General features: G+C 40.7%; 2 protein-coding genes across 7 annotated transcripts in view; both read right to left on the reverse strand.

The window, feature by feature from the left end:
• Window positions 1-4,131, reverse strand: part of fgd (faciogenital dysplasia) — a 69,114-nt gene extending 64,983 nt beyond the window's left edge. Inside the window, exon 1 of the mRNA XM_044113433.1 lies at window positions 3,785-4,131. Within this exon, the coding sequence (XP_043969368.1) occupies window positions 3,785-3,806 (22 nt within the window). The 5' untranslated portion in view covers window positions 3,807-4,131. The remainder of the gene's footprint in view (window positions 1-3,784) is intronic.
• Window positions 4,132-9,412: 5,281 nt separating this feature from the next.
• LOC122829148 (protein bicaudal D homolog 2-like) overlaps window positions 9,413-25,022 on the reverse strand; it is a 47,137-nt gene continuing 31,527 nt past the window's right edge. Inside the window, exons 4-12 of one of the 6 annotated variants that reach the window (XM_044113492.1) lie at window positions 24,172-24,386; window positions 23,837-24,083; window positions 22,191-22,448; window positions 21,905-22,108; window positions 21,282-21,830; window positions 19,829-19,980; window positions 15,503-15,737; window positions 13,069-13,149; window positions 9,478-11,635 (exon numbers count right to left, since the gene is read on the reverse strand). In XM_044113492.1, coding sequence (XP_043969427.1) covers window positions 13,102-13,149; window positions 15,503-15,737; window positions 19,829-19,980; window positions 21,282-21,830; window positions 21,905-22,108; window positions 22,191-22,448; window positions 23,837-24,083; window positions 24,172-24,386 — 1,908 coding nt within the window. In that variant the 3' untranslated portion in view covers window positions 9,478-11,635; window positions 13,069-13,101. Of the gene's footprint in view, window positions 9,452-9,477; window positions 15,738-19,828; window positions 19,981-21,281; window positions 21,831-21,904; window positions 22,109-22,190; window positions 22,449-23,836; window positions 24,084-24,171; window positions 24,387-25,022 lie in introns of those variants that run through there. The other 5 variants (XM_044113502.1, XR_006370334.1, XM_044113510.1 and 2 more) reach the window with 5 other exon arrangements.

The raw sequence follows: 25,022 nt of genomic DNA on the forward strand, positions 1-25,022 counted from the left end.
CAATGATTAATTGTCTAATGCCAACACCAACAGTTCATAGGAATATTGGGTATGTAAATCCTGTTTAGAATCCAGGATTGAAAAAGTCCACACTGTTCTGTGGGTTTATGTGCCAGATTTCCTCTTGAATACTTGGTGACCCCTTTAACCCAGAGTAACTGCTGGGTACTCCCTCCGTGAGCTGCTGTAAACGGTTTCATTTATCATTAGTGACATACAGACTTTACTATAAACAAGAAACTATACAGTACAGGGCTAAAACCCTCCTCTGTGCTCCACTGGGTCCCTGTATAATAATTCACACCCTGGGATAATTATGCTATGTTCCACAGACAATATTTACCAGCTAAGCTAAACAATGGTCTAAATTGCAAATAGTTGTGGGCAAATTTTTGCCGCGCAGGAAACTTTCCTTCCCGTCCTGTTCTCAAACTTCTAAGGAAAAGAGGAGGTGCTAGTAGCAGATATGACGCTGAAGGATTTTTTTTCATGACACAAACTCCTAAACAGCCAGCCAGGACATCCACGCCGCCGTCACTCATGAACCACTGTCACCTTGTTTTTGTCAGAAAGACACTGACCCACCTCTGAGTGTAGGAATAAGAGCGAAATCTGTCCATAAGGTTTATGGAAACTAGTCAGAGGACTGTGGTGGACCTCAGACTGAGAGGCATGCTATCCATCCCACCACAGTTTATTTGTGATGTGGTTTGTTTTAATAGATTCTCCGATGATTCGATGCAAGCAGCCCGCAACCCGCACGACCCTGCTATCATAAATACAAAAATAAGCATCGGAAAGCGCTCTGACTGGGGTAGGATTCCCATGTGGAAGTACAGTTAAGGGAAAGAGAAATAACGTATCTGATTGTGTGTGCTATGCTGGGATATGAGAGTTTAAGGAAGAGGGGGCAAAAGATTGATCTGGGACAGTGTGGGAGAGAACGAGGGAACGGGAAAAACACAACAAACGAAAAAAAAAATGAAGAGCAAGGCCTTGAGAGTCAATATGAATGTGTGTGTGGGAGAGAAACGATACAGTGCTGTACTGCAGGAAAAAGAAAGTCAGCCAGGAGGACGGCAGATCGATTCCTCCCCTGAGCCTCACAACAAACAGACTCTCTTTCACTCTGCATAGTTTACCTCAGCTGCAGCCAGATATCGTCCCATCAGCACTTCATTTCAGCCATACCCTCCTACCACTTCTTTGTCTTAGGCATGGCTAAAGCAGATGTATACAAAGATATAGAGAAAGAAAGAAATCCTCAATTTGTACTTAATTTTCAGCAAATCCATGGTTTAATATTAATTAAAAAAAAACAAAAAACATTAAAGCTATGAGTCAGACTATCCTGGAAAATCAATCAATCTTCTTAGAACACGTCATGCTCAGGTTTTCTATTTGGTCAGATTTTTTTTGTTGTAAATTGTAACGTGACCCAGATTTTCCCAGGGAAAAAAAAGCAAACTTTTATGTGGATATTTCTAGTAACGTTTGAGTTTATTTAAAAACGTCAGTTAGCTTTTCCCCCCCACCCCATTTTTATTTGTAATCATAAACATGTTTAGTAGTGTTCTGTATGGCAGCAACAAAGCATTTAAGCTTTGTGAGAAACATGTTTCAGTAAACTTTATTTTGGCAACTAAATGTTGGTCATTTCACACCTTTGTAGAATAAGTCCAAACAACCGTCAAAGGTCTTATGCACCAATTTGTAACTTTTTTTTTCCCCATCATGAGTTCGAACAGATGTTTGTCCAGAATTACTATGATTTGATCAGGGCTCATATTTTATAAGCCGTAATCAGAACCACAATCAATGCAAATAGGGAATAATACAACAATTTTTCAAAATACACTACAAAATCATCTATAGATGTTTAGCCTTTTAATGGGAACTCATTTCCATTATATTACCTAATTACAAATATCAATAAAACTACGCACAGCTATTTATGCACATGGTGACGAAATAACTTGCTTATGTCCAGAAGCAAGCAGAAATTTGAAGGAATGAAATGGCAAGGGTTGGGTAGAAAATGTCAAAGGGGCCAAACTGACCTGGAGCCCAATGAAACACATGGAAGTGGTTTGTGAAGAGGACCAGTGCGGACCGGAATGGCCAGATATCATTATCAGAGATCAGGCCGAGTTAAAATAAAAACCATCTGTTCTGGTTAATATGTTGCATTAAGACAGTTTTAAGGTCTAAAGGTTTCCTGCAAAACTGCTGGCTCACAAGCTATGTTTGCTAATAGATAAAAATATAAATCAGCCTCATAATGCCAGTTATAGTACAGTCTATCCTACTGCCATCATTCAGTCAACATCAGAAGGAAGAAAGGTAATCTCAAAGATCGGCAGTCAGCTGCACAATACTGACAAATCATTTAACATTTTAGGTCTTGCAGGCGAAGTATACCTTTCACCCATTTTACAAACAAGGAATATGCACAGAAACCAATAAGATGAAAACATTCAAACAGAAATCGAAATAGATTCAGACCATTGTGCAAGTCCTGTCATAGTTAAATTTACCTTACCCTCATCAGTCACCGCACCACTAACCTTGGCTTGAGAAAGATTTGCAGTGTTGCAATGCAATGTATCACAATCTTTGTTAAAATCTGTCAAAGTCTCTTGCTAATCCATCTACTGGACATAATTGTATTTGTATGAATTTAATTTATTGCTCTATTGTGTGCTATTGAAAATTCGTTGGATCTTTTTGTCATGTAAACGGTCTTGTTGTGTATTTGTTGTAAATCGGCACTGACCAACTCCATTCATGAGCCTTTTCTGATGTCACTGACCCAAATACTACAAAATAGTGTTTGCATTTTTTCTTCTTCAGTACATTTGTAATTAAATCAACCATTTCTGAAATTTTGCACTGGAAATCCAAACTTTATTACTCACCTTTAACTTTTTTGACAATATACATCTGATAGTAAAAAAAAATAAATACAAATACAGCACTCTTTAAGACTGAAATGAACCAACATGAAGATGGACAGCTAGGGAGTATGTTAATTATTTAGATGTGGCAGAAATGCAAGTTAGGATCTCATGAAATCATCTTGGTACTAAAAATATGTCTGCACACGCTGCAGAAGGGAAACCACAGAACACATACTCATCTCTAACTTACGGCCTTATACCGACCTGCAGGACAGATATACACCCAGACACTTTCATAGACCTCCAGACTTTTAAATATCTGCTTCACACACACTGTTACTCCTCCACTTAGATCACATTCCTCACAGGGACACTGTTACAGCCACTCACGATAGCGAGAACAGTGCAGAAGCCCTCTTGTTATCAGAAAGTGTGTTTACAGCCTGATTTCCGGTCACGGCTTACTAACTGAATTACTGCAGATATAATGTGAGTGTTTGTGTGTGTTTTCAGAGAGAAGGGGCTCAGTCAGACCGGAGACACAGTGAGGTCAGGGCCTTTTCTCTCAGGGTTTGGCACCGCTTTGCTCCTATTCTTGCCCTTTCTGCCCGTCAGCTCAAGCTTCCAAGAAGCTCCAATATTAATGCTCCCTTCAGTTTGTGTTTATGAGGCCGCCTGACGAGCATAACAAGTCTTTTTTTTTTTTCTTTTGTAATTCTCTTGTTAGATACGGGCCTGCAGCTGCCCCGCTGACAGCTGGCAAAAGCATTGTAGAGATTCAAATCCTGTGCGCAAAACCCGCCGCGACTATTTGGAAACAACTCCAGAAAAGTGGAGGCTGTTTTCAATACAGACCGAATGATCTGGGAGGACAATTTACTTACCCGTCGCTGAAACCCCCTGCATTTTTTCCACAAAGTTTCTCTCAGGTCCTCCCCTGCTGAAGTCGTCTTTTTTCTCGGAGAAACTGGCAGCAACAGCGGTGGCTCCAGCGTACCGCGGTCTAACAAAACTCTTAAGAGCGCTCCTCTTCTCTTCGCCGACAAAAACTAACAGAGACACTGGGGACTCTTTATTGTGTCCTAATGTACAATTTTTTCTTATCCGGGTCAGATTTGTGCAGAATTAGAGCCCTGTATTCCTCCATGTAGCCCTTTCTCCTCCCCTCTCCTCCGGAGGCTGAACTCTCTCCTCTCCGTGCCGCTGGAAAAATGAATTGCGCGTTCCCGTCTGAGCAAGGCGCAAGCACGGCAATCTCATTCATTTGTATGTAGAATTGATACTTTAGAAAATGACAATAAAAACTGTTAAAAGCTAAAGGTGTATCTTTTAACAATTGAATGTATTTAAGCTCTATAAAACTAACACAGATAGAGTTTAATGTCAAACACTTAGCTACAGTGGCGCTACCAAGGAGGAGCCAGGAGGTTTGACCCTAACCAATCACAATGAACTGTTTTAGGTTTGCAGTTGAAAGAGAGAAAGGTAAGCTTAAAATATAAAGTGAAGTGATAATGGTTTAAAAATCTATGTTTTTTTTAATTAATTGAGTCCTTTGAAACCGTGAATTTCCAGTAGCTACTTATATTGTTATAGGGACAATAGTTGCACACAAATAGCCAAACTCTGTAGCCTACATATTTGGAACCCACCTCTTAACAAGTTACATAATTGTCTGTTTTAATAGTTTAAACACCAAGTATACCTTAGTATTCATTAACACATATGGTAGAAACCGTCTTTGCACTGCCACAGAACCTAATAAGGTGTTCCTTATTTCCACTGTTCAGACAACCTTAAGTCCCCCATTGGATATCAACTCCAAAGAAAAATTAAAGGTACTCTGATTGAAAACACTTCTGTATGTCAGCTTCCCACGCTGCATTATCTTTAGCATATTTTAAATGTGCTTCAGGGAAAAAATAAAACCACAAATAGGTAAACTTTTTGTGAATAATGTGAAGTTGCGCTTCACAGGAAAATCAATGAATATAGAACAACAAATAGGCTTGAGTTCATTGTATCTCCATATTTTTGAACTACTTAAGCCTGGGTTTTGCTTTTACAGTCATTTTGCTAGCTAAGCAGAGCTAATCTTCGCTACTATGCTAATAGCATGTTCAAAAGAGCTAATATGCTATATTTAGCTAGTAAGCTAGCATCAACCATTATTAGCACGTTAACTATATGTACTATAACAATATGAAAGTAAGTGCCACGTAACTTTTGATAAAAAAAAAATTGTAACAGGAATAAATATGTGAAGCTAAAGTCATGAAAAGCAGTAAGAATTTGCCCTGCAATCAGTGGGTCACTAGTTCAATTCTCAGTCCATGTTGTTTATGTTCTTGGGCAAGATGCTTCACCCACCTTTTCTGCTGGTGTTGGTCAGAAACACTAATGGTGCAAGACTGCAGCCTCACTTCTGTTAAACAAAGACTATTATCCTGAAGCTTCCCAGCACCAGTGTTTGAGTGCGTCCTTCCAGGTCTCAATTTGACATATCAATAAAATTTATTATTATAAAGAGCTTAACATTTAGATAGCCTACATCAAAAGTTGAAATAACATAAATGTTTCAAAGTAAATAGAGGTAAAAAACAAACAAACAAAAAAAACAAACAAAAAAAAAACAGAAGAATTGTAAAAGAGTAAGAGGATCTCAGTAGTGTGGATGTTCTGAAGTTGTATCAAACTTTATCCTTTTGCTTATTTGAATTCATTATTGCTTTCTATTTTTAAGTACTGCTGTATCTTCAGCCATGACATGCCCACTGGCACAGAGGCATGACACTGGCTGTCACGTGAAGTCATGAAAAGGATGAAGAGGCCCGTTTCAATAGGCAGCTCTGCATGGAGAGCTCCACATCTGCCAAGTAGTGTGGAAAATATCTTGGAGCACAAACTGGGACAAGGTTTCCATGTCACTGCGCAGGCTTTCTCCTGATCTTCTAACTGATTCCAAGTTTTCAGAGAATTCAGGGACTGCTGTGAACTTAATAAGCAAGAGGAAATGGACAAGGGAGGAAAAATGTTCGGATTTGCCATCTTGGTAAAGTAAAGCCTTTTTATTTGTGTTTACTTTCATTTGTATCTAAAAGTTGAGGTCAGCTGGTGTTAAAGTAGAGAAGAAAGTTATTTTGTCATTTTATACTTGATTTGCCATCGATTCATTTTAATTTATATCGCAACTTGTCATTAAGTAAGTTAAATCTTAAAAACCTTCTAAGCAACAGCCTACAAATGGTTTGATTGAACAGAAAACAATAGGATTGTGAAAAAAAATGCATTAAAAAAATCTATGAACAAACAAATATGTAACCATGTTTAATCTTCTCCAGCATTTTGATGCTATATTATGTATTTCTCTCTCTCTCTCTCTCTCGACTCCTTACACATTTTTTAGCTCTGAGATTTATTGTTGAAATCCTCCAGGTCCCAAACCTTTGAGCTGACAACATCCAGCCACCTTAACTGTAAATAACATAGTTACAGCTCCAACCTAAACAGCTGCAATAACAAAAACAACAGGCTCGTCTGGTGGTGGATGATTAATAATTCAACATTAATCACAAAAGCATCTACAGGGATGGTGATTAATCTTTTCATTGTCACATTAACCATATGAAATCCTTCCTTACTTATATTTTCTACAGCCAATCCTTAGAGGTGTGTGGCTGCTATCAATCCCTACGCCTCTCTGTGTTTGCACTCACTCCTCCTCTATTCATTCGAAACTTGTCTATTCAGACATGCACCATTAAGTTCTTTGTTGCAGCTGCTTTGGTTGCACGCTTGCCATCGGCTTGGATCGACAAAGACAACAGCAGAGTCTCTAAATGATGGTCTTCCTCTGTGTAGAACCTTCTCCCTGACCTGTACTTCTCTTTTTAGATCCATCGCTACAATCAGAAACAATGAGCTGTACTCTGGTTTCAAAAAAATATATATTTTCTTTTGTTATTTGCTTTGGATTTATTCCAAGCATGTTACCAGAGAGGGGGTTTTGATGGTGAATGAACGTGTGTTTGTCATAGCAGAGGCCTCAGCTCCTCCTAATGCTTTGAACGGCCTGTCAGTACGAATGGAGCATGCTGGTCAACAGAAAGGAAAACGCCAAAGAGCTCTCTGGGAGAAGTCCACTGTTTCCCCTCCACTGAAGTTCTTCCAATCACAACTACAGAGCAGAGAGAACATTCATGAAGAGAAAAAAATAAAGAGAGGGTAAAAATGTTAACAGGAAGAGGGGGAAAGGTGAAAGACAAAAGACAATTAGGGAAAAAAAAAAGATTGGAGCATCCAAGCTGAACAATGGGTGTGAAAGCCAACACGTGTGTCAGATCAGCTTTTTACACTCATCTGAAGCTGTCTGGGTGTAAATATAAATACACCAATCATATGACTGATCACACCACACTGACGTGCCACTCTAGCTTTTCACTCCTTTTCATGTGCAAATTAAAACCCTCACACTGTGGTTATAGACATCTACGGTAGTCTGATTATGGGCTCAGGCAAAGCTGCTGATTGGAGACAGTAATAGAAACATTTAAAACCTCTGTCTACGTTAAGTCTAGGGAAAGAAGCTGAGATCACACTCCATAGCTAAGACACACCTCAACCTTCTTTTAATTAAATTACATCTGCCTCAGTAATGCAGTTCAGAAATGTGATTTTTGTTTGTGTGTTCATTGCAAACCGGTCTATGTGAAGCACGTGTGCTGCTGACCATCTGATCACAGCTGCTTGGTCCTTCAGGCTCCATGTAGATTTATCACATGGCAGCACAGTCTGATTCACATGAAAAAAAGACTCTTTGTGAGAGCTGAAGAAACACTTTTTTTTAAGGCAAATTCTCACCGTTGTGGTAAGTCGCCGCTCTTAATGCGGAAACAGTTGTAGTATAGTGACCCCACGTGGCAGATTTTAAAAGTGCGCCAGATATGAGAAGCGAAACAGCTGCTGTAATAGGCAGACTCCGCTTCCGTAGAGTCTAAATAGAACCAGAACACCTGTATATTAAAAGGGCAGGACTGATGGCATGCCGACTCACATTTCTACCGTCAGCTGTGGGTGGATTTGAGAAGGGAGTGGCACTAACAAATGCTCCAATACTAACCCCCATTCTGACCTCTTCTGTCTGGCTCTCAGTAATGATCTGATATTCACTTCAATAAGCGCTGCATATGGCAAGTGGGAGCAACTGGTTCATCGTGGCAGTGTGTCAGGGTGACATGATGATGGATCATTCATATTCCAGATCTCATGGCTAATCCTACATAATGTTAGCAGCTGCGTTAATATTAGGTTTCTCATGCTTACTGTTACGTGATCTAGTCATTTCTTTTTCAAGTATATATATATTCTTTTGCATATTGTTCAGCCACAGTACCCAACAAATTTTACTGGTATTTTATGCAACCGACTAACACAAATAAGTGTAGAATTGTAGAAAAGCGGGAAGAAAACTTATTTGATCCTTTTTTTAATATACATTTGTTTTCAACCTCTAAATAAGATCTTGTGCAATCAACCTCAATGAGGAGTATTGCACTCTTGCAAGCACACTGAGACAACATGGTTTTGCCAAAGAAGCAGAAAAAAGTCCAATTAGACTCTGGAGGAGCTGCAAAGATCTCCCACTCAGGTGAAAACTTCTTTTGAAATTATGTCTAATCATGAACGCCACACATCTGTTCCTTATGGAGGGGTGGCAAAAGGAAAGTTTTGGTTGAAAGAAAACCACAAGGAATAATATTTCCAACATAAAGATCACCATGTAATACACGTATATACTAATCTATCTGATTTAAAGATTAGTTTGATGATCTGAAATATTTAAGAAAGACAAAAAAGCAAAAACATAAAAATCTGTAAGGAGACACATTACAGGTTTGCATTAAAGGGCAGTATTATGTATTTATCAGGCACATTGTGCTATAAAATTGCACTATTAAGTAACTATGTTACTTTCAGCTGTTAAGTCAAACATTTTCAATGTCTTGAAATTGGGACATTGGTATGATTTAAGCTAAAAACGGTCAATTTTACTTAATACCCCTTTAACATTTCAAACGGTCACACTGCAACCTCTTAAAGTTGATAAAAAAATATCTAATATCTACAAATCACATCAGATAATGTCTGATTTTCTGTTTGTTTCTTTGGCTCTGGAAAGTATTAATTAGTCGGAAAGCCGGTCTCCACTGGAAAAAAAAATTATCTTGAATGACTGTAGGTCAAACTTTGTTTGATCATGTGTAGTAGGCGTATCACCAGACGGAAGTGAGGAAATGGAGTGACGCAGGAGAGGGAAGGACAAAGGGGGAGGAGAGAGATTTAAGTGAGACAACAGAAAAAATACAGGGAGAAGAGCTGAGAAGGGGGTTGGAGGTGCCTTTGTGTGTAATGTGATCACATCCTGGATCCCACTTGGACAGCTGGGAAACCCCTTTTTTTTCCCCCTGACTTCCAGCTGGGAACACTCAGACGACACATCAGAGGAGAAGAAAATAGACGTTAACCCTTCATCCTCTCCTGCTGTGCATGAGCTATAAATAACAACACAGAAACAAAGTAGAACTTAGTCACATTTATTGATTTTAACCAGTATGACTCCCCTTACACAGCCACCCCACCTCTCAACTAGAAAACAAACACTTTTAGCGCAATAATTCAGCAGTAATACATCAAACTCAACTCGCTTCTTTTATTTCCCAGACAAAACTTTACATGTTTGTTTTCAATCCTGTGTAAAGGTCCCATGACTGAGGAACATGCATATGACATTTAGCTGGAATCAATATGCCACTAATCATAATGCACATTATTGATAAGAATACAGTACTGCAGGACAGTTCAAATAAATACCAACATACAGGTGAAGTGGTTATTTTATATAAAGATATCAAACTCTTATGGATCAATACTGACAGACAATATGACAATAGTTTGCACTGCTAATTTTATTATCACAATGCTATAGCTTCCAGCAAACAGAAAACTTTTCAGTTGAAAAAAATAAAAAAGTAAAACAGCATCTGAATTGCACTTTAATTGTTCAGCTTTATCTCCATATTGGTAACTTTTAATGCCTCAACAAGCAAGCATTGGCTGTAATGGCACTATTCAAGCTTGTTGATGCTAATTTTTGTTTTCTGTTTACTGAAAACGTAAATGTTGAAAACATGATGTAAAAAAAGAGATAATAATAAAAAACAAACTTAAAAAGAGACAAAAAGAAAAGAAAAAAAAAAGTGCTCCAAGCACATTTTTTTTTTAACCAACAATACTATTAAGATCACATTACCTTCACCAAACACAGCTAGAGATGCGTAGATGTTTCCAATTGTACACCGATTTGCCCCTCAGCATATTTAGTTCAACAACAGGAGGCCAAAGGAATTCTTTTGGTTCCCAGTTTGGTAAAAAAACAACAACAACCTTTTCTTAATACCCCTGAATTACTTGATCACTGACCTGCACAATTCAATACAATTTTAGTTATTGAGCTAATTTTAAAACTATTACCACTCTCAAGCAGAAAAAGGGGCTGAAATCACTTTGCTCTTTATTGCTGCTCATACTCAGTTCAAACCCCATGTCCCTCACCTATATATATATATATATATATATATAAAAAAAAAAAAAAAAAAAAAAAAAAAAGTAAAATCCTAATCTAAGATTCTCTCTTGAAACAATGAAAGGCACTACTGGTCAGAAACGAAGAACTAAACAAACCAACTGAACATAAAAACCCAAAAGCCCAGGTGCCAGCTCGCACGGAGAGCCGTGGCTGCCTCGTCTACTTTCCGAGTTCTGATTCTTGTCGACCTAAATCGGTGTGCCAATATTTGGCACAATAAACGAAGAGAGAATGAAGCAATTCCAATTTGGAATTTAATAGTCGCAACTTGCAGAGAATTCTGAAGGCCAGTGATCGGTTTCGATGGAACGCCCTCGGTAAGAAGCTCGGAGAAAACCTCGTCACGCCAACCCGAATTTTATCTCCCGAACGCAACTTACCCATTTGAATCAGAGCGTTGTCAAGTTTCATTGCGTAAAATTTTTGTACTATTCCTAGGAATAATAAATACATGAAAAAACCCCAGAATCTGATCACCCTGGATTTTTTTATATGGACCATGGCAGTAGAATGAACATACAAAGAAAAAAACAAAATAACATGTAAAATGTAACAAAACAAGTTAAGAATGGTTACTTGATGGATAAAATCTTGAGGACAGACTCATAGTAGTACTCTTATGGTTTGTGGAGCATTTACTAAAGTAATTAGTATTTTTAATCTGTATTAAACTTGCGTTGGTTAACTCACAAACCATTGTACTACCACGCTTTCCTATTAGGTTAACAATAATATGTTATATTCCTATATAATCAAAGTGCACATAGAGAAAAACTAAAAATAAAATAAAAACAACTTGTTCACAATGAGAAACAGCCACATGTCCCCTGGCTTCTAATTGGACGGTTAGATTAGCCAATCATAATCTGTTTCAGAATGTTCACTGGACTTGTGAGAAGTTTGCTTCCAGCAGCGATGCACTATTGAAAAAAAAAAAAAAAAAGATTTGATGTGCCACATTTTAGTGTTCAGATGTAGAAGGCAGACTAGTTTTTTAGTCTTTACATCCAAATCGGCTACAGTTCTAAGAGTTGAGAGGGATAACTCTGTGTCGGTACTCCGTCGTCCTCGAGGAATTACCGTAAAATTACTGCAAAATGGAGACATAAAGAAATGATCAGCATCGTTAGCGTTCAGGTAGTCTGAAAGCAGCTGTCAGTAAAGTCAGGTGATGAAGAAGACGGCAGCCGGTGTTAGTCAAAGCAGCGGAAGGCGATTTTAGAAGCTCAAAGCCAAATATGGTCTCATTTTGAAGTTTTTCCAATTAATTAAAACTGGAACTGCGCACACACTGCATTTTACCCCGCAAGTTCAATTAGGAAGCCAAAAAATGTCACAAGTACTGTGAACTTTTCTTTTAATAACAGCGATGAAGCCACAGAGAGATGCCGTGCGGGTAATGAAAAATGAGTAAAGTTTTCACATGCAGGCTTTAACGAACAAATACAAGACGTGATTTGAGGTGAAAACTCAGAGGTGGTGAGGGAGAAGCCTGCAGGCGGAGGTAGGAGGAGCTGCACAGGTGCCGTATTGTAATGACACCAAATTAGTTAAAACACATTGATTTCAAATTCGACGGGGCAGTCGACACTCGTCTAAGGAATCTAGTCACGATCACATCCTGAGATCTATCTACAGCTCAGTAAAACCACAGAGCCTATACATGGGAGAAGGTTAGATCATCTCAGTCAATGTCCTTGGGTCAACTGAGTGTTTATCGATTTCCTGCCTCTAAATATCACCAGGAGTTTCTCCCTCTGGAAAATCCTGGACTTGTTTCTCCACATTATTAGACAGAAATCTGGTTTTCCCGTCAAATGTGTAGGTCTCCCTCCTTTTCAGTACAAACTGATAGAAACTGAATGCATTCTACTTGTATGTTGAGTGATTATTAAAACATAGAAGTAACTGACCTCTAAGGAGGCTCATTTTTTTCATTACGTCATACAACAGCCTCGAGTGCTTTGTGCTGTGGCCTACTGATGCACGCTCAAGCAGGGTTGATCAAGAACAGTTTTCCTTTTTTTTTTTTATTATTAGGAATCAATCCGCATTGCATCGTATCCAAGATGGAGGAATACTGTCGCAGGATCCTGCAAGATCGCAACCTGAAGGATTATATCAAGAATATAGAGTTTAATATAGAGCTTTGTAGTGTTAGAAAATTGTAGAATTTAAAAAAAAATCTTGCAGGATCACCTTCCATCAACCCTGCTTTCAACATCATAAAGCGAACATGTTTATGATCCACAAGCAGTACATGGATTTAATAAACACAAGCCCCACTTTTATTCTTTTTTACTATTTGCTTAATACTAGCTTGCAATGGTTTAAAGCTATTGTAAATACTAAAACAGTGTGCGGTGTCGTTCTCGCACACCAAACGATATAGAAATGAGAGGCCCTCGTTGTGCAAATGGTTATAAACATACCGCGCGCACACACACCCACGCATACACACACGAGGGCCCCTTCACTTCCAACACTGAGATATACACACGCAGCGAAACGAGAGGATGTTACCTGACAGAAATATTTTCCTCACAAGTCCTCTTTCTAGTTAAAGGGTGATTGGTGATGCTGAGGGAGCAAGCTGCTGACAATCTACGAGAGAGAAGGCGGTTATAGCTAACAAGACACTCAGATTGAAGACAAAAGGAGAGCTCATTTTTAGCTGTAGGCATGGGCTGGTTACTGGCATCAAGGGGTGCCATAATTTTTAAAAGGTACGGTTTCAAACTTAGTGATGCTCCTCTAACATCTGTAGCTATGAGCTATGTACAGGGTTTAGTAGCAATAGGAGCATGTACTAATTTCTGTCTTAAACAAAAAGAATTTATCATGTTATGTTATTGGTAATGTTTTGAAGCCGGCCAGAGTCTTGACTTGAGGGCTTTTATCATCTCAAGACTTGGAGCTCATTGTTAAATGCTCAAAAATATCGGTGTCAACACTCATGACAAGCCTTTAGCTGCCAAGAAAGGCTTTTCCATTTATTATTTAGAGAGGTATGGATATTCTGATATGACATTTTATAAATTAAAAGACAAATTGTTTGTCTTCAAAAGCCAAAAATGCCTTTGGACGTTGTTTTGTCTTTTGGGAGACTGTTGCTTCATTTACAACAAGAAAGTCGCTTCCTGGATGAAGACAAATTATTTTAAATCTATGTCTGGCAGGAATGTAAATAATTTTCACTTCAATTCAATAATTTTGAGCCAAGCTATACATTTTTCTTTTTGAGTTCCACAAAACAAAAAAACAGTGAAATTGTGGTACTTTTACTCAATCTTATACAGCTGTGGCTACAATGTAGCTTATAATCATCAGGATGGGTGAATGACTAAAGGTAGCATGAAGCACTTTGGGGTCCTCTGGACTTGAGAAATGTGCTATTCAAGTACAGGCTGTTTGCTATTTACCATTTAAACTATGACCATCTGGTACCGGCCCATGCCTACTCAGTCACATGACTTTATGTTCTCTATTATATACTGGCAAGCTATGGAGTGATCTCCTACAGGTAAAGCAGGAACATGATAATGAGTGGGGGAGAGCAGAGACATGAGGACAGGGTTTTGCATCATCAACAGATAAATACACTGAATGTTTGCGTCGACAGGCACTTTCGCCAAGCAGTCGGTTTTACTTAATCCAGATTTGAGGAAGTTCCTCTTGAAATAATTTGTGCTCTTCCAGAATTTTGCTGATTATTTAAAAAATAACCTTTGAACAAAACTATATTGTATCTCTGTTCACAGTAAAACAGAAGAAGTAACCTGAGGCACCTATGTTGAAGTGCACTTAATTTGGATGCGAAGATCGATTTGTCAAACGTTCTCCTTCTCTCTCTCTCTTGTGATATGGCTCTGATCGGACCCAATGCGACATGTAGGGTCGCGCGGAGCTCACAGCCCCTCCTGTGTTTCACCGTACACCAATTAACTGGGATTTTTGCAATGTAGAGCCCTGCATTTCATCTGATAACACACCTGATGACAGAAAATAACCATAAATCTTTTTTTAAGCATTTTCAGCTGCGAAGCCATGCAATCCTACTGACGTTATTGTATTGGTGTGCTAGCATCACAGCTTTAAACTGATCCTGAAATATACACCTGCGGTCACAGATGCTCCTTTTTCTGCCCAAACCTTTTCATTACAAAACCAAGAAGCCTCCCCCCCCTTCTCAGTTTAAATTGATACATAGATCCATTTTGATGCTCCCCTAGCCACAAAGCAGAGGGAACTTGCATATTTTAGTTCATTTTCTTGTAAACATCAGTTACTTGATTTAAAAAATGGGCTGCCGCATACCGGAGTCCCTGGTCAGGATGGAAAGGAAGGGAGAGAAGTTCAGGGCTATTTTCATCAAAGGAGCACCGACAGACACGCCAAACAGAGGATGTCGTTCAGTCCGACATCTTTACATGCCTCCACACCCCCCACCATGTGTTTATGTTACTGGGCCAGAACAGATAAACACAGAAGTTGCAACCTTTTACATCATAGGTACAGCACCATGACAGCGGAAAGAATAGACACTCCATAAAATCCACAACACCCCCCCCATTATAACCAGGGCCCTTGAACCCACATGCCAGTTATGTCTACTACAGTCCACAGCACACTGTACACACATCTGCATTCCCCTAAGCGGTTACACGAGCACAAACGAGCAGCCGGTTAGTAACGCAGCAGTCCCTAGAGGAGCGCAGGCTGGCCGGGGAGCAAAGCGAGCGAGTGGGGCTCTTTTACACTAAGGGCAGGGAGGGTTCGGTCCCCCACCCTGCCCTCTGTACACATCAGTCCAGCTGGATGTCCGAGCCGCCTCTCAGTCGCAGTAGATCTTGTACTTCTCACTGCAGAAGATGGCGGGGCCTCCCAGGATGCCATTGGGCATGGCGTTGTTGAGCTCGGGTCGGCCGGAGCCAGAGCAGGTGAGACTCTGACTTACGTGGGGGTTGCTGGTGGCGGTGGTGCCGGCAGCCTTGCTGCGGGCCTTGGAGCGCCCGCTGTTGCCGCCGCGTCGGGTTTGCTCGTGGTCGAACTCCAGGTCCTCCAGGCGCTGCGTCAGCGCCAGCTTCTGCTGGATGGCCATCCTCAGCAGAGAGTTGAGGGTCTTCTTCTCGTCCTCGGCTGCAGCCAGCTGCCTCTGCATCTCCTCCAGCTGGGTGACGTATTCGTCACAGCTGCAGGAGGGAAGCAAAAAGGAAAACGTGAAGCTTGACCTGCAGGTTCACCAGAACATGAATTTATCACAAAGCTTTTTATACAGGAATGTCAGTCTAATGACCATTACACAGCAAATACTTGGTCAGGGATCCTTTCAAGTGAATAATTACATCAATGAGGCGAGGCCCAGGCTGCACACAATCTTTTAACAGTAGTAGATTCTGTGCGGAAGAACACCATCTTTGTTTTTGTAACCAGCAGATGGCAGCAACAAGCCACAAAGCTCTAGCTTGCCCACCAAAAATGTTCCTGTAATATTAACTTCTGACTTAATCAGCCATTTTGCCACCTCTGCTACAAATACATCGACTAATATTAAACTAGTATTAAAATATATATTTTTTAAAAAGTTGAACAACTTCTTTAAAGCAATCTAAATCCTCTCATTTTAGATTTTCTTAATGGGGAATAAGTGATATGATCAGGTGAGATACAAAACTCAGAGTTTCTTTAAATGAGTTCCATGCAAGGATAAAAGCATTAATGCATTAACCTTGTGGTCATTCAGTAACAAAGTGAAAGGATGAGATTATTACTCTCACCAGCTGCAGTGAGACTTCGTTCCACCCTGTTCATCAAACATATTGTCTCAAATATGCAGTATAACTAATAGCTGTGTGCAGGACTGCCGCATTATTTCCTGTCCCTCATTCCATGTGTGTGTGTGTGTGTGTGTGTCTGTGAATGATTTAAAGCTGGACAGGTAAGAAAACCGGGTCACTCAACAGGATTGGGTTTAGTGGGTTGTATCTTCAGTCTCCATCTGCTGTGGCAGCACTCCTGTTTCATTTTCATCCTCCACCTCCTGGGTCTTATCTCACTTCACAAGCCTCAACATTTTCTGCTGCTTGTATCAGAGCCTTTCAGTCTCATTTGTGCTCATCTACACTTTCTTTGTTTGCTGATATAAAAATGCAGTGGGCTTTTCTTCACTGAGTGAAGAGGAAAATACAAAGAACTTTTGTTTCATTTTGTTGGCAAATTAGTAGCGACAACCCACTATTTTGCAAAGCCTGATTAGTGCTGTTAGTGCCAAAGCAGGGCAAGTTTATTTGTATAGCACATTTCAGCAACAAGTTAATTCAAAGTGATTTAGATGATGAACTACTTGTAGTTTTACTCAGCAAACCATTTTAGATAGAGACACAGATCAGGTTACACCTGGCTGACAAGGATTTCCATTTTTTAATATCTGACTTTGCAATTTTGATTTCTTTTCCCCAAGGACTGGATCACATGAAATAGAAAATATCTTATAATGCATGCCTCAATATAAGTCTGGCTTTTTAATGTTTAGACATAAAATTGTCACAAAAAAGCCCAAACGTACTCAAAGAACAAGTGGGACTGCCAACACCATCTGGAAGAAACCTTTTGGAAAACTTTGCTGTGAAGTCAAAAGTCATCCGTGCCTGCAGATGTTTTTGTTGTGTTCAGGTCTGCACGTGGTTCATGGCCACGTGAACTCTGCCCTTACCAGACCACCATACAAACAAACTAACACCTCCACCCCTGAACCTCTGCTCTGCTCCACCCTTTGGGACACACCCAGACAAAAGGGATCAGTGCCTCTTCATTAAACCCAGTGTGAGACTCCAGGGAGGGGGGGACCCTGTTAGGTGTCAGGCGCTAGTGTCCCTTCAGACGGTTCAGCGCAATGTGTCTTGCCTGGGAGTGGGAGGTCGTGCGATTTTTTTTCCCGGGAAAAAGACGACGGGATACAAAAGGAGCCTTTTTTGGCCCGCTGACGGGGTCATTGTGGGACGAGAAAAGAGGAGAGCCAGGAGGCGGCTGCAGGCTTGTGTAGGATGAATACAAGCCGTAATGACGGCTGTGACAGACGAGCATATTATCTGCATCTTTTGTGAAAATGTACAGTGGCTCACTGCATCTTGCCACCCTCATAAACAAGAGGTTTCATGACTGAAACTGACCTTAAGGCATATAAACAACCTCCTGAGCTGCAGTCCTGATCTGAACATGACTGATCACGTTGAGATCACACACAGATAAAACGAACAAAACAACATTTCTTAATAGCATGAAAACAACAGGTTAGGGCTACGCGTAATGGTTTAACCGTAGATCGGTGAGAGCAGAAAGGGAGAGCATGTTGAGGCATGTCTGAGGAATGTTGGAGGCAGGACTTTAACTGTTAACATGACACCAGAGCCCGCAGCTGGAGGGGCTCAGACTCTCAGAGGGAAACAAAGAGAAGAACGTAAGCACATGTGAAAATTTTCCATGGATTTCCCACTGCAATATCCACTCCTGTTTTCAACAACTCCGTAAGTAAATTGTTACAATAAAACCTTAGCTTTCCTCAATTTCACTCCATCTCCAGGTTTTTCTTCCACACATCATTTGTGGGAGAGAGATTTTCCCCAAATCCCCTCTTCATTACTGTCAGAGGTGATCACTCTGAAAAATTGGGCTCCTGGAGTGGACTTCAACTACAAACCTGGTCCTTCCTCTTGTCACCAGATGCTTAAAGATGTGTGTGTTTGGTGCTGAGGAAACACAGGAGGGGGACAAGGGATACAAAGGAGATGGGGAGTGTGGGAAACTTCACTCAGGCAAGTCCCCCAGCTTTTCAAAGACCCCCTGACCCAAACTCTGTGCCGTATAGCACAGAATTTACATACCAATGCATGAATCTCATAAACAGACTGAATGTAACCCTACAACAGTGGTGGACAACCGGGGCTGGGTGGGCACAGAAACAAATGTCATCTGAGGTAGGTATTTTGAGCATATCAATGAAAAGATGCATTGATGGCAGCAGGTTTTAAGATCAACAGCATCTTCAGAAAAGCAGAAGGATAAAAGAAATGAAGTCAATGGGTATTATGTAGGGCCATCAGAGTGAAAGGGTTGAATACAAATAAATGCCAGACTCTCCAGAATATTAATTTGAAATCCCAATACAGTACACTCACTTTTGTTGTTGTAATGCAATAAAAGCTGAAAAAATTCAATGTGTTTGAACACTTCTGCAAAGTAATTGTAAATGTAACTTGGTAACAAGACTTTAAGTCATTTCACTCAGTGGCAAACTAACAAAACTGACAAAGTGTACAAACCTGTGCGTAAACAACTGTAACTACTTGATGAGACACTGCTCTTACATAGTGTTATATCAGAAAGTTCAATGCAGACGAAGGTAAGGTTTCAATTTCTACACGGGGAAGATGAGGTCCTAAAAGCCGCCAGTGGCCTTTCTCCACTTTAAAATTGCATTATCATCTCAGAGCACCATCACTATAATGATTTATCACTCAGTTGTGCATTGAAAAGAAGTCCTAAGTGCAGGAAGATGGACTGACTGCTATGAAAATCACATTTAAATGCATTCAAATTTAAAATCGTACAACAAATGCACACTGTGTTAGCTTTAACACGGGTATGTCCTCCTACTACGTACACATAACATAGATAAACAAATAAGCAGTGTGTGAGGACTTAGTCCGCTATGTGATGAAAGCATAATCGCAGCCAAGATGAGGTGGGATTATGGACACAACCTCTGACCGGCTTCTCTTGGGAATCAGAAAAGATTAGTGAGTATGTCAGCCCATCTGAGACACAAACACACGCCAAGTCAGTAAACAAAACCAATGCTTATGTGACATATTTCAGCGCTACACAGATGACATTCCTTCACACTTTAATATTCAGTCTCATCGTAATAAAAAACCTCTTCTTCCTTGGTATGAATAAAACTAGGAGAGCTCAACCTTGACAGACACAACATATGGCAAAGATGGATTACATTTTAACAATAATCCTGTCTTTAGCTACCTGCTTACTGTGTGTTTGGCCTTTACATGCAACAATAGCTCTAAGAATAACACCCATTCCCTTTTATAACACGAATTATACTTGTCCGGTTCCCTATAGTAACATGGCAGACTAGCACAGATTAGGATTGATGCCAGTTCATTAGAGTAAAGAGGAAATGCTGCCTAAGGCAATTTACAAGGAGATACAAACATAGTAAAGATTGGAAGGTTTTAAAATGCTTTGTCTTATGGGAGGTGCTTCTTACCGTGTGGCAAACATAGCTCGGAGAGAGGAGAAGGTAGCAGCGTCTTCCTTCAGAGCCTTCAGCTCATTCCTCAGCTTCATCATGGTCTCTGTCACCATGGCCTTCTCGTTCTCATACTTGCTCTTCAGATTGGCCAAAGCAACCTCAGCTGTCTGTGAGTGAACAAGAGGAAAGACAGAGTGAGAATCGCAGGTAAAAATGTCTTTTCTGTCGTAACAAGCAGAGATACACTGAGAAATCATCAACACATTCAGACAAATGCAAGAGAAGTTTGATGACTTAAATCAACAAAATCTACCAGCAAGACAACACGTAGATGTGTTGCTGTAGATTATAATATACATTTACATTAAAATATATGTGACGTGACACTTTCTATCCATAATCCATGAAAATGCTTGTACAACATAGTTTGTTTAAATAAATTGTTTTCAGATACAAAATAGAAGTTTGAAGGGACAAAATTGATAAGTGTGAGGTTAAGTAGGAATACGAATTATCCCAAAGCCTCCTCCAGACTGCATAGGTGACAACAATCTTCTGTGTGGAAGTTGTTACTTAGATAAAGAGCAAAAATTAACCATTTGTCAACCAACCACTGAGGTGTTACAAAATTAAGTCAGGAAAAGACGATTTAAAAAGCAATTTCAAAAGGAAACTATTTTCTACATCAGGTGTCTGAATAAATCAGACAATATGACTTTCGGAGGATTCCAGGACGCTTTTTACCTGTCATGGAACATGACATATGTGGAAACATTGCCATTTGCTAGTATAAGATGCTAAAGAGAGTTCAACATGACATCTCAGAAATTGGTTTGTGTAATTTACTGTAAGATCTCAGAAGAACACAAATTCCCTTTCCAATATAGATGGAGTAAAGAATCACTCTTCTACTTTCACAACAGGAAGGTGGTTCTTATAGTATCATCATGGCTCTCAAAGAGAAATCAGAATCAGCTGCCAGACTGGAAACGTTCCACAAAATTCTGGTGCATCTCTACAAACAAGCCAAAACTGGATTAACTGACGACTCAGTCTAAAATTGTCTGCCTCTCAGTCAGTTACCTCTGTTTAAATGGACCAGTTCTCGCAGCTGAAAGTCAAATGCTCATTTACAAGCTGTTATTTGTTTTTCTATGTGCTCTCAGTGAATAGCCCCACACATAGCTTTAAGGGCTGCCACAGCAACTGCAAACACACCCAACATTAGGGCTAAAATTCTTTGCATTTCACCCAGCAGCTCTGTTTTCCTAAACACACTTGATACTCAGGGCAGCTGCCACCATATGGCTGCTTCCTCAGCGTGTGTTTGCGATTGTAACCCGTCTGCAACCTGTTTGGTGCAGCAGCTGATGAGACCTGAAATAGCTCTGTCTTTCACCGTTTCTGAGAGTAATGACCAGCAGGCTGAACAAACAATGACAGGAGCAGACAAAACGGATCCACCCACCTGCTTGTTGGCCTTGAGGACAGTCCGCAGAGTAGCGATCTGCTCCCGCTTGGTGCTCAGCAGGGATTTCAGCTTGAGGATCTCCTCCATGCAGGCCTCTTTGTCCTTGTCTGCCATGGTGCCGAGCTCCAGAGATGCTACCCGCTGGCGTGACAGCTCTGTGGTGCGATCCACGGCCAGCTGCAGGTGCTTGATCTGGTCTCTGATGATCGCCACCAGGTTGTAGATGTTCATGGGCTCGCGACGGTGGTCCGCCACAGGGGAGGGGAGAGAGGAGACGGGCGAAGGAGCGCCATCACTGAGGTCAGTCCTGCCGTGCTCTGGGAAGAGACCCTTAGTCAGCAGAATGGGAGAACGCCGACCGCGGCCCTCCGGGCTGCTCCGGCCACCTTTGCCCTCCTTGTAGAAGTCGAGCATCACTCTGTTGGGGGTCTCGTTGTTGCACATGCAGACGTGGTTGTAGAGAGTGGCCAGTTCCTCGCTGAATGTTACCAGCTCATCCTGGGCCACGCTCAAACTGCCCTGGGACTCGCCCGCCACGTCACTCAGCTAAAACACAAAGAAATAAATCAGCTCCTGCTCCTTTGGGAGCACAGAAATGGTTTCAAACATAGGCCTCTCACCTTGCGCAGCTCTTTCTCTAGTTTAGCCTTCTCTTCTCTCTCTGCAAAAGTGGTCCTCTCCAGATTGGACAGCTTATCTCCCAGAGACCTGACGTCGTTCTCCAGACGGCTGCGTTCATCGTCGTAGCGCGACTGACAGGCCTGGTATTCTGCTTTCAGCGTCTTCAGCTCCTCCTTCAGCTCCCCTGCCTCAGACACGGCCACCTGCCAGAGAAAAATGATGACTGAGCTTAAAAGGTCAAAATACAGACATTCTTTTGATTTGTTCGAGAGAAGTTTGAGTTACCTTGTACTTGCACTCCAGGATCTCCGGTCCGTTAATGTCCACTTCGTAGTAGTCTCCGTCCTCGTGGCTGTCCCGCTCTTTCTCGTTGTCCAAAGCAGACTGGCGTTCTTTGCTGGCTTGGAGCTTACGGATGGCGTTGAGGTTCTCTGTCAGCCTGTTGACCTTCTCCTGATGCTCGGACAGAGCCCCATTGGCCTGCTCCAGCTGTTTCTGGGAGTCCTGCAGATTGGACAGCAGGTTGACCTTTTCCCGCTCCATCTGAGAAGAGATGCATAGAGATGCAATTTATTTATTTTTTAATAACTAAATGATGAGAAACAGGACTCCTGCTTTTAAGAATAATATTAAATCAGAGGATTAACTGTCCATGTGATAAGCCCTGGCAGCATCAGGGTGGTGATATTGGAGAATATGAGGCAGAGTGCCAGCAATATCAGTCAGGGTCAGTGTGACCTTAATGGTTCAGATCGACTGGGTAAGGGTCGTTTTACAACAAACTGCATTTATATCAGCACTGAGCTATTTCAAAAACTATGCCCGCATGATATGTTTATGAAGTTTATTAGTGAAAGATAGAACTACAGTGCAGAAAATAAGACTTAAATCTGGTACTATACGGTGGGCCTAGGTAAAAGCTGTCTTAGGTCTTTATCCCGTTAGATCTTTTTTAGGAGGCTTCAAGGTCATATCACCCCTAAAAAGAAACAGAAGGTATGCCACTGAAACAGATGTTCCCCAGCTGCCATTTCTACATTTGATGAAGGCAAAAGTCAACACAAGACATAAAAATAATAATAGTGTGCAAAACAATTCCTATCCACAAAAGTTTCAGATGAGTTTCTGGTGACCATGGTACCCAGACATGTGTGAGTGATCTTGTGGTGATGAACAAGCAGATGGCAGGACCTCTGGTGGCACCACCTGCTGCCCTGGGAGCCCAGTGGAGCCTGGAGAGTCTGTGTGTCTGACTCTCCTTGGATTAACTTTGCTGTAATGGGATTTAGATGCCTGAGGCTGACGGGTCAGGATGCAGCAAGTCTCTCCTCTTCTCTCCACACTTTTAAATACAGATGAATTCTGTCCTGGTAGTTAGAAATGGACTAATCAGGGCTACACAGCTAGCTTCTCAAATCCATTTGTTTTCCTGCAAAGCTCTGACCTGCTGATGCCAATAATAGCAAATTCCAGTTTCTTATACAAAATACTGGAAAACAAAAGAACAACATTTAAAAGGTTTTTTTTTTTATTTAGCATTTTTTAATAATTACTTATTTTAGGAGCAGAGGCAAAATCACACCACTTTGTAAGAGCAGGAACTGCAAAACAAGTGTTTAAAAACATTTTAAAGGGAGATCTGTTAAACTGTTTTTACATCTTAGATTAGTGATAAGCACAATTTCTAAGCTTTCCTAAAAGCTGTGACCTGTCCAGGCTGAATCCCACCTCTTGCCTTCTTGGTTGATTTTTTATAAATAATGCTTCAGGATAAACAAAAGATTTTTGATCCATTCAGATTTTGTCTTGTGATTTTTATCTGTTTTGTTATTCCACTAAAATGACCTTTAACTCTAAAACTGACAGAAACAAGTAATCTCTAAGACATAGCAATATTGATGTGTGGCAAAGAAATGTGAACAGAAACCCACCTGCATCAGCTGCTGTTTGAGCTTCTGGATTTCTGAGATGTTCAGCTCACTCAGCAGGTCGTCGACCAGGCTGGGCACCGGGCAGAAGAGCTCCTCCTTCTCAGGAGTGGAGATGCGGTTGTCCTCGTTGATGGTGTTGGCCAGTTTGGTGAAGCTGTTCTCGTATCCAAGCAGAGCCTCGTCGTTGTTAGGTTCCGTGGCGGCGTCGTCACTGAACTTGAGGCCATCCAAAGAAATGCTTAAAGGACTGAGGGAGAGATGTGGGAAGTTATGTAATTTGATGATTTGAATGGGTTCCCTAAAGCCTGACAGTAGCTTGTTTGTGTTCTGGTTACCTGTGATACAGAGAGTCTCCTATGTTCATGTAGTGGGAGAGCTCTTTCCTCAGAGAGGTCTTGAGCTCCCGCTCCGTCTTGATGGTCTCCAGAGCCTCACCCAACTGACGTTCAGCGATTTCCTTCAGGCGGATGGCGTCCTCCAGCTGGCTATTCAGGAACTGAGTGTCTTCTTCCAGACGACGAATCTCGTGCTTCAAACCCTCAAATTCCACCTAGACAGAGCAGAGGCAAGAGGAGTCAAGATTTCTGGAATCAGCCATTGGGTTAACTCATGAGGAGGCTCCAAAAATAAAAGCATCATTATAAAAACATATGTTTAGCATTTTAGATAATCTTTTTTTTTAAATATATATTTGAGATCCTTCTAAATTTGGAAGAATGCTATTGAGCATACACTCATATATCCATATGAGTAGTTTTAGTTTAGTACAAAATAAAACACCAAAGGTTCATTGTCAGTCAGAGATTGTGGTTTAGACCACCTGTAAATATTATGACAAAAACAGTCAGTAGTAGTCAGTATGCACAAAGGCTTATAGTTCCATACAGGTTGCATTTTAAAAAGAGTGTCATCAAAAAGTTAATTTAGTTTAGTAAGTAAATTAAAAATTTAACACTATTCAGACAGAAATTGATATATTTCAAATGTTTTTTTCCTGCTAGTTTTGATGATTTTGACTTACAGCTAGTAAAAATGCTCAATTTGGGCAAAAGAAAATTTTTTATTCTGTATGAGGTTAATAAATAATGATTCAGCGGTTGTTCACCAAACAGATGATATATTACAGCACAATAAGTAAAAGTCGGGTGGAAGAAGAAAGTGTTGTAGAAAAAGTTCCCCTAGCAAC

Source organism: Gambusia affinis, linkage group LG01 (assembly GCF_019740435.1).
Source record: "Gambusia affinis linkage group LG01, SWU_Gaff_1.0, whole genome shotgun sequence".
Lineage (NCBI taxonomy): Eukaryota > Metazoa > Chordata > Actinopteri > Cyprinodontiformes > Poeciliidae > Gambusia > Gambusia affinis.